We start from the raw sequence: 13,912 nt of genomic DNA on the forward strand, positions 1-13,912 counted from the left end.
GGCTTACACATCTTATAAATAAAACTATTCATTTTAGGCTGACATCAACTCTACTTTGGTCACCTATAATAGCTCCAGCCTTTTATTCCTCCCTTTTAAATTGTTGGTATAATGCCCTGGCCAGTATGGCCCAGCTGGGTTGGGCATTGTCCCTATACTGACTCTTTCTAATGTCCCATCATTCATTCATTCAACATTTTTTGAGAAGAGAGGAAGAAAAAGCATTCCAGCCCTGGCTGGTGTGGCTCAGTCTTCTCATGCATGAAAAAAGATTGTGGTTTGATTCCTGGTCAGGACACATGCCTGACTTTGGGGTTTGATCTCTAATAGGGGCTATGCAGGAGGCAGCCAATTGATGTATGTTTCCCCCCCCCCGCCCCCCCCCCTCTCTCTCCTTTCCTTTCCCTCTAAACTCAATAGTATTAATAATTTTTAAAAAACCATAAATAAAGAAAAAGCATTCTAGATGGAGAAAAGGCCTACAGGAAGTCTGGGTATGAAAAGGTGTGTGCTCCAGTAAGTGAAGGAAACGTATTTTGTCTAGAGAGAAGAGAAGAGAAAGAGTGGCAAGAAATGAGGCTGGTATCAGGGAATGCACCAGGTCCAATAAATCTTAAGGTCGGATGAGGGTTTTGGACATTATTCCAAGGACAATGGAAAGCCATGGATAGTCATTAAGCCAATGAATGACAAGACTGGGTCACCTGGGTGCAGTGAGAAAAATGGTTAGAAAGGAGTAGGCCTTAACCTCTGTAAGGCTTAGTTTCCTTCATGCCTCACAGTATTAAGATAAATTCCCTTAAATTTATTAAACAAGGAAATAAATCCAAATTTCCTGGAAGGATGTTTGGCATGTGACAATCAGGAAATGTTGGTGCCTTGTTCTCCAACAATTTTTTTTTTCATTTAATCCCATTTTTCTCTTTATTCTCTTGACCATATTTTGAGTAAAACATTACCTTTCTAACTTTTTTGCTGCAATTAAAACAGATTACTGTGCTAGACACGGTAAACAAATATGAATAAGACCTGGTCCTTTCTTAAAATATATTTATAATAAACCATAGCATGATCTAATATGAGCTACCACACTAATGACAAGCGCCAAAGCTCTCAGAGAGCAAGAACAGCATCCTTTGTCTCTCTGTCCTTAATTGGGCAAAATATACAGCACGAACTTCTTGGAAAATGGTGCATGCTCTGGGAACTCAGGGGATTGAGTAGGAGGCGTGGATGCACTGAGAGTTCAATCTCAGACTTTCATACAGATTCAGAGATGGCTGTGGCTTTTCCACCCTGTATATTTTGATGGTATTATTTGGGATCTGTAAGTGCACTTTCTGATTCATCTTCTATGAGTCATTCTCAGAGTCAGTGCTAATCACATTTTAAAATAAAAAGTTTCTACCATAAAACACACACTACAATAACATGAAAACTTTCCTACTAAAACTTTCCTTTACATATTAAAGTTTAGCACAGCTGGAATTGCTCAGTGGTTGAGCCTTCCACCTATGAACAAGGAGGTCATGGTTTGATTCCCAGTCAGGGCACATGCCCAGGTTTTGAGCTTGATCCCCAGTGTGGAGTGTACAGGCAGCCAATCAATGATTCTCCCTCATCACTGATGTTTCTTTCTCTCTCCTTCTCCCTTCCTCTCTGAAATCAATAAAAATGTATTTTAAAAAATAAATAACAATTTAAACCAAAATGGTGGCATAGGTAAACACCTAAACTGCAGCCTTGCACAACAATTTCAAAAATACAACTAAAAGACAAAACAGACATCATCCAGAACCACAGGAAAGCTGATTGACTGGAAATTCTAAAACTAGAAGGAAAGAAAAGAGAAAACCACAAGGAAAATCAGAAGAACTGTAAAAGCCTGACGTATGGAGACAAGGGTGCGCGTGTAGAGAGGAAGGAGCTGGAGAGGAGGGGGCAGCTAAGTGCCTGGCTGGCATTCTCTAGAGGGAAGGAGAGAAAAGCTCCAGACTGCGCTGAACCCCAGCTCCAACTGCACTGAACCCCAGTTCCGGGCAAGACCCTGGGGACCCAGGCTCATACTGGAGGAATCTGGGTTATAAGGTGGAAATTCAGGGAAGCAGCAAAACGCAGATCTCTGGAGGCACGCAGCAGACAGACTGTTAACTATGGCACTGGATTGCCCTAGTGGGAAGGAGACAAAAGCTCAGGACTGCACTGAACCCCGGTTCCAGGTGAGAATCTGGGAATCCAGATTCACTGGGGGAGAGACTATACTGTCTGGCAGCAGGCAAAACTTGGGGGTGCCTTGCTCTCATAGGTGCTTGCTGCAATAGGGCGGGACTGACTGGAAGCCAAGGCTGTAGGCTCCACCATGAAACTCTGCCACATCCAAGCTGAGCACAGAGGCTTTTGCAATTTTAAAAGTCTACTTGAATAAAGCTGTCTCCAGGCATAGACACTGCTCATCCTCACAGCCAATTGGCCTGGAGGTCAATTCCTCCCAGTGATACCAACAACAGATGTCAAGATTTTCTTTATGTTTTGGTCATTATTACTTAGCTTATTGTAACGTCCTTAGTGCTGAGTTAGATGCAACTCTATTTTCTTGTTCTAATTGGCATTTCAAATAACTGGTAAGATGCTGCACATTTTCATATGAAGCACTTTTTTCATATGTTTGACATTCAGGTTTCCTCCTTCATAGATTGCCTATTTGTAAATTATCCTATTGAACAGCTTTCTTTTCCTTATTGATTATATGTGGTGTGTATATTACTAGAAATCCTTTGTCCTAATATGCATTGCAGACATGCTGTCCAGAGAAGATGAGTCCAAATTGGAAGCTGGGAGTAACTTTGTGGACAAAGACAGAGACTGCGGGGCGGGGGGGGGGGGGGGGGAGTGGGGGGGAAGGGGAAGCAGTGGTCTCTATTCTGGGCCCCAGTTTTGCAGCTAGGACAAAGCCCCCATATGGAGCAAGAACAACAGGAACAAAGGAAAGACATGGGGAAAGGAGAGCACACATCACAAAACACAGAATTTTCTAACAATTCAAATAAATGAAGTAGATGGAGCTTCGAAAGCTAGGAAAGCTACATTGGCTGTCTTTTTTTTTTTTTTTTTTTTTTTTTTCCTAGTACAGGCACACTCATTTTACTGAAACATAACTACTGGGAAAGAAGAGTAGTAAAATTATTTCAGAAAAAATTAGGAACAGTATATCATTCTTTTTCTTTTTTTTAAAATATATTTTATTGATTTTTTTACAGAGAGGAAGGGAGAGAGATAGAGAGCTAGAAACGTCGATGAGAGAGAAACATCTACCAGCTGCCTCCTGCACACCCCCTACCAAGGATGTGCCTGCAACCAAGGTACATGCCCTTGACCGGAATTGAACCCGGGACCCTTCAGTCTGCAGACCGACGCTCTACCACTAAGCCAAACCGGTTTCGGCAGTATATCATTCTTTTAAGCAATGAAAACAAGCTAGAAAGACATGCCCAGAAACAAGCTCAAGGAAATTAAGAAAATAATAAAAGTTATAAAAGAACAACTTAAATAAGAATAAAAATAATTCAGAAATGATATTATTGGGGGGAAAAACACAAGGAGAATTGAAAATATAGCTTACAAAGCATTAGAAATAAAAGAAGCAATATTTTAGAAATGGAGACTAAATAAAAGTGATATATTAGTTAATAAATACTATGAGTCATGTATAAAGAGAAACAGGAAATGAAAGAGAATTTTTAAATTAAAATAAAAAACACTTAAGAGAAAGTGATATAGAACACTAGCAAAGTGTGTGTGTGTGTGTGTGTGTGTGTGTGTGTGTGTGTATGTGTGTATGTGTGTGTGTGTGAATCCCTGAAGAAGACCAAATCAACAGAACAAATACTAAAGAATGACCCTGGAGAAACCAAGATGGCGGCATAGGTAAACAATTGGTCTGCTGCTCCCACAACAATTTAAAAAATTAAAACTAATACAAAGGACATCAATCATCCAAAACCACGGGAAGGCTGGCTGAAAGAGAAAGGAGCACAAGCGCGGAAAAGCTGAGGAGCCTAGGTACCAAGGCACGCGAATCGGGCTGGTGGTGGGTGACTGGGCGCACGGCCGGCTTTTCTTTTCAACCCGAAAGGAAACAAGCTCCCAATCACTTTGAAATCCAGTTTCTGGGGTCACGTGGGGACCCAGACACCTACAGGGAGAAGCTGGTCTGTCGGCCATCGGGTCTGAAAGTGAGGGCCACTCTTGCAGAGGTGTGCGCAGCAATCATTGTTTACTGCGCTGGATTGCAGGGAAGCGGGGACTTGGAAACACGGGGACTTGGAAACATTGAAGGGTTGACAGCAGCCATCGCTGTTAGCCACGCCCCAACCTAGTGAGACCCTGCCCCACCCTGAGGCCCTGCCTTGAGGCCCCGCCCACACATTCTACAGACCTGCCCAGGCACCACACAGCTACTTTTACATATGAATGGCCTGTATTGAGGCAGCTTAATCATATATAAACTGCAGCTCCAACAAAACCGCCAAGTCCCAAGCAAACAGGAGAAAACTGTACTTCTTGCCGTAGCTCCTGCAAGGTGGCTTCAGACAGTAACTGAACTGAATCCCATTGGAGATCCAGAAGCCAGTGTTCCTAGTGGTCAATTTCAACCACTCACACCCATAAGTGACACATTCGGGAGATGGACTCAGTGAGCACCAACGCCCCACTGAAACAAACCGTGTCTCCAGCACAGCAGTTCTTCCTTTATAGACAGAGTGGGTCTTCACAGACAATTGGCCTGGAGATCAATTCCTCCCAGAGTACCAACAGCAAACAAGGCTTAATTACACCAAGACTTTGCACTCAGTCCACAAAGGAATATACCAAAAGCGACCATCCCAGGTGATTGGGGAAGCTGAACTACTGAACCCTATAGGTCACCTACCACACAAAGCCACTCCATCAACACAGGAAGGAGACACAGAAACATGTCACGAATGGGAGAGATGGAGGAAAATAAACTACTGGACGACACAGAGTTCAGAATTACATTTATAAAGTTACTCAAGAATCTTCTAAAAACCCTTGAGAAACTTGATGAGACCTCCAAGAAGCTTGGTGAAACCTACAAGGACCTTAATGAGAATACAAAAAAAAAAAAAAAAAAAAAAAAAAAAAAAGAAAAGGACCAGTCAGAAATTAAGCATACAATCTCTGAAATAAAGAATATACAGAAACTCAACTATAGATCAACATACCCCAAAAATCAAACCAAAGATCTGGAATATAAGGAAGAAAAAATCACCCAACCAGAGAGGCAGAAAGAAAAAAGAATCCAAAAGTGTGAGGATAGTGTAAGGAGCCTTTGAGACTAAGCATACTAACATTCATATTTTTGGGGTGCCAGAGGAGAGCGAGCCGGATATTGAAGGCCCATTGAAACAAATAATGATAGAAAACTTTCCCTACCTCGTAAAAGAAATAGATTTACAAGTTCAGGAAGCATACAGCACCCCAAACAAGAGGAATCCAAAGAGCAACACACCAAGACACAGCATAATTAAAATGCAAGGGCAGCCGAAACCGGTTTGGCTCAATGGATAGAGCATTGGCTTGGGGGTTGAAGGGTCCCGGGTTCGATTCCTATCAAGGGCATGTACATTGGTTGCGGGCATATCCCCAGTAGAGGGTGTGCAAGAGGCAGCTGATCGATGACTCTCTCTCATCGATGTTTCTAACTCTCTATCTCTCTCCCTTCTTCTCTGTACAAAATCAATAAAATATATTTAAAAATAAAATAAAAAAAATAAAATGCCAAGGGCAAAGACAAAGAGAGAATCTTACAAGCAGCAAGAGAAAAACAGCTAGTTACCTACAAGGGAGTACCCATAGGACTGTCAGCTGACTTCTCAACAGAAACTATGCAGGCCAGAAGGGAGTGGCAAGAAATATTCAAAATGATGAGCAACTAGAACCTACAACCAAGTTTACTCTACCCAGCAAAGCTATCATTCAGAATTGAAGGTCAGATAAAGAGCTTCATAGACAAGAAAAAGTTAAAGGAATTCATCAATACCAAACCAGGATTACATGAAATGCTGAAGGGTATTCTTTAAGGAGAGGAAGAAGAAGAAGAAAAGTAAAGGTAAAAATTACAAACAACAAAAAGACATAAAATACATACCTACCAACAAGTGAATCTAAAAATCAAGTGAATAAAAAATCTGAAGAACAAAATGGACTGGTGAATATAATAGAATCAGGGACATAGAAAGGGATTGGACTGACAATTCTCAGGGGGAAGGGAGTCTGAGGGCTGAGGCAAGAGATTGGACAAAAATCTTACATTTATGGATGTAGACAGGGGCGGAGGTAAGGGCATGGGGTGGAGTTGGGAATCAGGTGGAGGGGAGCTATGGGAAAGAGGGGGGAAAGAGGAACACCTGTAATAATCTAAACAATAAAGATATTATAAAAAAATTTCAACGTAAGTACAATTTACAAATATAATAAATTAAAAAAATTATGTATAGTTGTGTCACTTTCAAGGCAGTTGCTAGACTTTTTGCCACCACTATAAAATATAGTAAGTAATAGGAGGACTGTCTGCTAAATTCAAGAAAATTTATGTATTTATGAAATAAATAAATAAATTACCTAAATTATCTGAATAGCTGATTTGTAATGACATTACTTGTTTAACTAGCTTACTAGCATGCAGTACGATGTGTATCGTCTGAGAGACAGTTACAAAATGTTTTCGTCATTGCCAATCCCCAAAAATGCCATTGTTCATTAAGTCCAAATAATGGTAGTCGAATTCTAACAACTGATCAACAATGCGAACTTTGATAAGCAGTTCTCAATAATCCGTTCTCAACAATTATTTGTTATTATTAAAGTTTAACATTATAAAATTAACAAAAATAATATAAAAATCATATCCTGGCTAAATAGCCACATGGCTGCCGAAAACTGTATATTCCCTTCCCGTTCTCCCGCTGTTCCCTAGCTTGTCGTGCATTCTTTCCAAAAAATCAGGACTTTTTAAAAACGCCACGGGACACAGGACAAATTGTTAAATATCGGGACTGTCCTGCCAAAAGGGAGACATCTGGTCACCTTAAAGTAAGAACATTTCAAAGTTAGTTAACTTAGTGCATAAGAACAATGGACAAGAAAAGGAAAATAAAGGCAGGGGGAGGAGGGGTTTGCAACCTACTTCAGTGTCTGGTTAAAACTGGAGTCTAACTTCCCCACTCTGACTGACTTGGGTGGAGCTGGGCCTAACCCCAGGGCTGCACCACAGCTGACTTGAGCGGAGCTGTGGGGACCCTCAGGGCCCACCACAGGAGGAGATGTATAAGTCAGAGCCTCCCCATGAGAGCAGTTCAGGCTTTGGATCAGGAATTCCCCTGGTCCACAGATGTTCGGAGTAAAGGTTAAATTTTCCTCCCTCAGAGTGTTGGCCGATTGTCTTCCCTTGCATTCTTCCACAACAGACAGGGCTCACTTACAATAAAGATCTATCTTTGCTGCCCTGGATGGTGTGGATCAGTTGGTTGGAGCATAGTACCATATGCTGAAAGTCGCGGGATTAATCCCATACGTGAGTTGTGGGATTAATCACCTGTTGGAGTATGAGTACTGGAGGCAACCAATAGATGTCTCTCTCTTTAAAAAGAAGAAGAAGAAAAAAAAGATGGACCTTTGCTAAGGAAGCTATAGGCCTGGCATGTGACTATGGGCTATAACCTGCCCTCTTAGGAATTTGTAATCAGACCATCTTATGTGGTTACTTTCAATCTCTGAGTCTGTCAGGCCTGCCATGTGCTCTCCCACCTCATCCCAGCTTGTCATATTTATTACATAGCCCCCTTTTCATTCACAATTGGTGCAATTGAATAAATGTTGGTGCATATATTTAAATGAATATAGAATGTTATTACTAAATGAGAGGACTGGTGCATGAAATTTGTGCATGGGGAGGGGATATCCCTCAGCCCAGCCTGCACCCTCTGCAATCTGGGACCCCTCGAAGGATGTCCTATCAGGATGGAGCCTAAATGGGCAGTCGGACATTCCTCTCCCAATCCAGGACTGCTGGTTCCCAACTGCTTGCCTAACTGTCTTCCTGATTGCTTCTACCCGACTGGTTGGCAAACTGCGGCTCACAAGCCACATGCAGCTTGGTATTTGGGTTATCAATGATACTCTCTCATCATTGATGTTTCTATCTCTCCCTTCCTCTCTCAAATTAATAAATTTTTTTTTTTTTAATAACCCTATCCTGTTTGGCTCAGTGGAAAGAGCACAGCCCTGTGGATTGAAGGGTCTGGGGTTCAATTCTAGTCAAGGGCATATACGTGGGTTGCAGACTCCTCCCTGGTCCCTGGCCCTGGTTCAGGAACATACAGGAAGCAACTAATTGACTTGTTTCTCTCACAGCGATGTTTTCCCTCTCTCTTCCACTCTCTCTAAAAATCAATGGAAAAATATCCTCGGGTGACGATTAAAAAATAATAACAGCACCTTGTGAGTGCAGACCCTGATTCATATGGTCCACTCCCCAGTCATGGCTTGTAAGCCCTAAGTGTTGGCTTTGACTATGGAGGCACACCTGGCCGCCAGGGGTGGGCGTTCTGAGAACGCGGCCCCGGCAATGACATCGGCTTGCAGAGAAGTCAGTGCTGTTGTTCACCCTTTTGCACTCCCCATCGCGCAGGTAAAAGCTCGTCGGGAAATTGCAACCTGGAGAGGAGACGCACTCATAAATGATTTCAGTAGCTTCATATGTTAGAATGTCAGGTCTTGGAATCGAGGGCGTTTTCCCCAAAGCACTGGTCACCTGAGAGCAAACGCTCACCTACAACTGTGGCAGAGCTCAGTTTCTAGCAAAATGCTGTCCACTTGCCGCCTTTGCCAATCTGTCCCTGCAACTCTGCACAGAAAGCTGCACCGGGGCTTGGGACTCGAACTGCTGAGCCCCAACGCACAGGCTGGGTCTCAGCACAGATTATCTGCATCTGAGCTCTAGGAGAGACTGAGACCAGGATCCCACTCACCGATCCCTGCCGCTCCTTTGTGCACTCCTCCCCGCTGCCCCGTACCCAAGGGCGCACCTGGGCTCTAGGGAACAGTTCCTCCTTAGCTGGCTCCCTGCAGCCCGGCCAGGCAGCACTCCCCTCTCCCGTGTCTTCCTTGTGGCAGGGTCGCCCCATCAGTTAAGAAGGAGGAAAGTTGGAAAAGGGCATCTCCGAGACCAGTTTGGATCAGTGGATAGCGCGTCGGCTTGCGGACTGAAAGGTCCCGGGTTCCTGAAAGGTCCCGGGTTCGATTCTGGTCAGGGACATGTACCTTGGTTGTGGACACATCCCCAGTGGGGAGAGTGCAGGAAGCAGCTGATCGATGTTTCTAACTCATCGATGTTTTTAACTCTCTATCCCTCTCTCTTCCTCTCTGTAAAAAATCAATAATTATGTTTTTAAGAAAAGAAAAAGGGCATTTTGGAAGTTGGGTGTCCCGGGCGAGGCGGCCACCGACCTGGAAGGTGAGAGCTGCGGAGCAGGGCGGGTGTGTCACAGGAAATGCTGCGAATTCTGGGGAGGGCAGGCTAGAGTGAGGAGCTGCGGCTTTGGTCCCTCACAACACACAGCGCACGTAGAGCTAATTCCTTCTGTCTGGAAACCTACTACTAGACAGGTATCCTTGCCTGTCCCCCAACAGCCCTGGCATTTTTGCCAAATTTGCCGCGTTTGCCGCATTGGGACACTCCTCCTAGCGCATCGCGTGCCGCGCTCAGACCTGGGGATCCGGGAGACAGGCAGAAGTTCCTGGAGGTCTTGGGGACAGTGAGAAGTTTCTCTCTGCGTTTTACCCGCTGAGAGCAGCAACTCAGGAGAGAGCGGGACGTTCCAGGTGGACTTGTCGCAAACAAAGCTCAGGGGAAGGAGTCCTGAAACCAGCTGTAAACTGTGAGGAGGTCTAGGTGTTTTGGAGATGCTTAGTCTTGCGATGCAGGTAGCCATGGTGTGCACAGGCTGCCGGCAACCGGTATGTGGATGTGAGCACAGGAGACCCTGGGAGGCAGGTTTGGGCAGGATTCCTATGGCCCCGGGTGCTGTCCCAGGGTCTTTTAGCCAGAGCCATTGTTTGGGGGAGTGGGCTTATGTTTGAAGAGAGTAATGGGTGTGTGGGTGCGGAAGAGTGCGACTGGCAGTGACAGAGAGCAACTGCCTCTGCAGGGATTCCCGTCAAGCCTGCCTTGCTCCCTATTGGAGAACTGAAGTGCAGAGAATAGGCGTTTATGTTTGGCATGCGCGAGCAAGTCCCGAATGCGCGCGCACTTTCATATGTATGCGCCCGTCATGGATGTGTGTGTAGTTGTAATGTATGTGCGCCGGTCTGCAAACGGGAGCAGGTCCGGAACTGCACGCCAGTGAGGCACCTTGGCAAACAGCTTCCGGAAACAGCGGCAGCTGGGCAAATGGTTCTAACAGGCAGATGAGCAAAGGTGATGGATGGTGCGTAGAGGAGGAGATTGCTGGGGCTGCTTGGAAGCCGGGGAAGCATGGCTACTCAGCACCTCCCTGCTCTGGCTGAGCGGGACTTTCTATGCACCTGAAGAATCACCCAGGGCAAATAATTACTTCTGGTCAGTAGGTGGGCAAGCAACATGCTAAGGAATCCTAGATGTGAGCCACACGCCCTTCCAGATCCCTACCTAGCTGGGAACAGGGTGAGGCAAATTACTAATAACCTCATTCCTTTAGGGCATTGGATTCCCATTTTAAAGATGATTGTATTGAGGAACTCACTTGTCTTTAGTCTTACCGCCAGGAATTTGCTTAGTCGGAATTGAATTCAGTCTGACAAAGTTCTTGCTGCCACAAGCTGCCCTCCTTGCAAGTGATTCCAGCTGCAGGATTAAACACCTCGCTAGGACCCAGAACCAACCCTCTATTAACCCTAAAACCCTCACTTGGATGAGGGTTGAAAGACCGATTTGGGGGGAGGCAAAGTCCCTGTGATCTTGGATGCTGCCCTACAAGATCGCTCCGCTGGGGATGGAGTGGGATGCACATTCAAAACCGGATGGAACTGAACAGGTGAAATTTACAATTGACGTCAAACTGTCCCCCGGTTCTTGGGTGTTTTCTGGTGCCCATCACTCCCCCTTCTCCTTTCCATCAGTGACCTCAATGCAAATACAAGCGGGATGATCCTGTTGGATGCTACAGGTTCCGGAAGCAAGTGGGTGACACAATCCTTCTTCCCATTGGTTGCCCAGTGCTCCTGGATTCCCCCTCCCCAGACCCAGAGCGGGAATAAAAGGAGCTGCTGCTGTTGGGAGAAATGGAGAGACTTCCCAGGTGGGAGTGCCAGTGCCACCTCCACAGGAACACCTCTACTCGTCCACTGCTGCTGCCACCGCCGCCGCCCGCCGCCACCGCCACTTGCTGACAGGTGAGTCCTGTATGATTCTACCTCTTCCTCTCTCCCCCTTGGTCTCTCTGCATTACTGTGCCTCTTGATCGATCCCTGCCAGTCTCAAAGTCTCTCTCCACTTCTGTCTGGGTCTTTTTTTTATCACACAATTTCTGTTAGCCTTTGATTCATCCAAGACTCATTTCCCAGGTAATGTTGAGTCCAGGGACTCTGCTCCACTCTTCCCGGGCAGATCCAGCTCTGGTCTACTGTTACTGCAGTTGGAGCGTGCTTAGTCTCATCTCTGATGCTGGAGTTGTACTCAGGAAGAGCGGGATGCAGGAATAACTTTGTTCATGCTTAGGGGTCCCAGGGAAATTGGTTCGGAACCTGGGCTAGCATGAGTGGTGAAAAACTAGGCTAAACAGACAGTTTGAGTCCTGCGGCGCCCCAATTTAACTCTCTGTTAAACTCGGGGACTCTGCCAAAGTGTAGACCAGCTAAGCAGTAAAGAGTGATCTTGTTTCTCAGAGATTTCAATTGCAGATATTTCCTCTCTACTTATACTCTCCCTCAACATCCCCTTACAGTCCTAAATGTCAGCTCAGATCTGTGGGTTCATAAAACTTCAAACTGGTGCAGATGCTGACATGATTGTTCCTTTGCAGAGAGACATCATGGGCTTTGGAAAGTTCTTACCCTTCCTGGCTCTTGGCATCTTGGTCTTGTACCAGGTGGACATGCTCGAGGCAGCACCACTCAGGTAAGACAGCCCTGAAAGTAGTGCATTCTGGAACCATTTTTAGCTTTAGCACTACCTGTAAGTTTTTATCATTTAATTTTTAATATTGGCTATATGCAAAACCATGGTCACAAACATTTCTAAAAAGTTCATCTTTCACAAGCCTACATGATCTGGATTCAGCACAACACTGCTTGGAGGTCACACCAGTGCCTGGCTCCTGATGAATCATACCCTGTGTAGTGGGAGTTGAGGTGGCCCCTTCCTTAGAGGAAACCCAAGAACCCGGAAGCCTGGATGCTTATCCTGGGAGGGGGCAGGAAGGACTCATAGCTTGTATTGGGCTGCTATTTCTCCTCAGGTCTGTCATGAAGAGAGATGAATTCCTGGATAGTCTGATGAGGGAGGTTTTGAGGAGCATGGTCAGTGATCAGGAGCAGGCAGAAATGGATTCCAGGTAAGGCTCCACACCTGCCCAGTAAAAACAGCTGTGCTAAGGAGAAGGAAAACACCTCCAGAAATCAGTACTATAAACTCTCTATGGGGAGTTATCATGAAAATTCCCAAAAGGCCAATGATTATCTGCTGTGATAATTGTAGCCCGTAAGAGCAACACTTAAGGTTCATTGTAATGACTGTCCCATGGTAAGGCTTTGCCCCCACCAGCCTCTTACTGACAGGTCTTCTGTTTTTCTCCATCATCTAAAACAGCGCTGCTACCCTTAAGAAAGGCTGCAACACAGGCACCTGCCTGACCAATAAGCTCGCTGTGATGCTGAACAAGTCCAAAACTGGTGGCTGGAACAGGCTGCTGCCCCCTACCCTGTTCCACCACGGCTAAGGCCCTAAAGGAAGGCATCCCAGGAAGAAGGTGACTATTCTTGTACTTTTAGATGGGAGGGTGGATGAATGGATATTGCAAGGGTGCAGTCCACACTCCTTGGGCCCTCGTGAGTAAAAAATCAACAAGGGAAAGTATCTGAAGAAGGACAGAGAGTCCCCACTGATGAAATCCTTAGATTTGGGGGTTATTTCTGTGTTTTATCTTTTTTTTTTTTTGTCCAGTGTTCCCCTATGACACTTAGATCATCTGTCAGGAAATATAGATGTTAATAACCTCATAATCAATAAGTAGATAAATTCTAATTTTTGTGTGTGTGTTTTTTTTTTCTCCTAGATGATGGAAGCTGAACCTTACACACTTCTTTAAATTTATCATCAAAACAATTGGAGAAATACTAAACACACATGTGCATGCTACTGAACATGGGAAAGACTCTGTCTTTTTCAAAATAAATTAAATTTAACTGCAAAATAAAGCTATTGAAAATTACCTGGTGTCTTTTATATTTTATTCTATATTCAGTAAATATGACAGCATATATCATTGGCTTATCTGGGGGCATATCTGGGCAAATCAGCCAACATGTTGATGTTGGCAATTCTCGGGGGACCGGGGGGAGCGGGCATGAAATCACTGCACCCCGGGTGTCTGGGACACACAGTAATGCTGAGCCTCAATGAAACTTTTTCTTTAAAGAAATATTGTCATTTGTGAACTTCATAAAAAAAAAATACTTAAAAGGCGTCCCTCCTACTATTGATGCTGCATTATTCCCCCCTCCCCCCAAGAGGAGAGCCTCGGGACTATAAACAATAAACAATTTGTTGACAAGGCTGACTCAAAGGAGGTAAAGGCGACATGCTTGGGATGGGTCCTCAGCATCCTGTACGCTCAGGTTTTAGTAAAATATCCCT

The 13,912-nt window shown here is 44.8% G+C and overlaps 1 protein-coding gene across 1 annotated transcript; it reads left to right on the forward strand.

Moving 5' to 3' along the window:
* The first annotated feature begins 11,342 nt into the window (after positions 1-11,342).
* Positions 11,343-13,487, forward strand: LOC311627938 (calcitonin gene-related peptide 2-like). Its single transcript, XM_084894668.1, has 5 exons — positions 11,343-11,451; positions 12,081-12,175; positions 12,516-12,611; positions 12,866-13,025; positions 13,332-13,487. The coding sequence occupies exons 2-4, from the start codon at positions 12,090-12,092 to the stop codon at positions 12,993-12,995; spliced, it is 312 nt and encodes a 103-aa protein (XP_084750794.1). The 5' UTR covers positions 11,343-11,451; positions 12,081-12,089; the 3' UTR covers positions 12,996-13,025; positions 13,332-13,487.
* Positions 13,488-13,912: the final 425 nt, after the last annotated feature.

The sequence above is a fragment of the Pipistrellus hanaki genome (genome assembly GCF_964339955.1).
Source record: "Pipistrellus hanaki genome assembly, chromosome: 9".
NCBI classification, from domain to species: Eukaryota; Metazoa; Chordata; class Mammalia; order Chiroptera; family Vespertilionidae; genus Pipistrellus; species Pipistrellus hanaki.

Bases quoted from the DNA above. Each gene is read 5' to 3' on its own strand.
- LOC311627938 (XM_084894668.1), top strand. From the start codon at position 12,090: ATGGGCTTTGGAAAGTTCTTACCCTTCCTGGCTCTTGGCATCTTGGTC. The intron at 12,176-12,515 runs GTAAGACAGCCC...ATTTCTCCTCAG, and splicing joins CTCGAGGCAGCACCACTCAG to GTCTGTCATGAAGAGAGATG. The intron at 12,612-12,865 runs GTAAGGCTCCAC...CATCTAAAACAG, and splicing joins CAGGCAGAAATGGATTCCAG to CGCTGCTACCCTTAAGAAAG.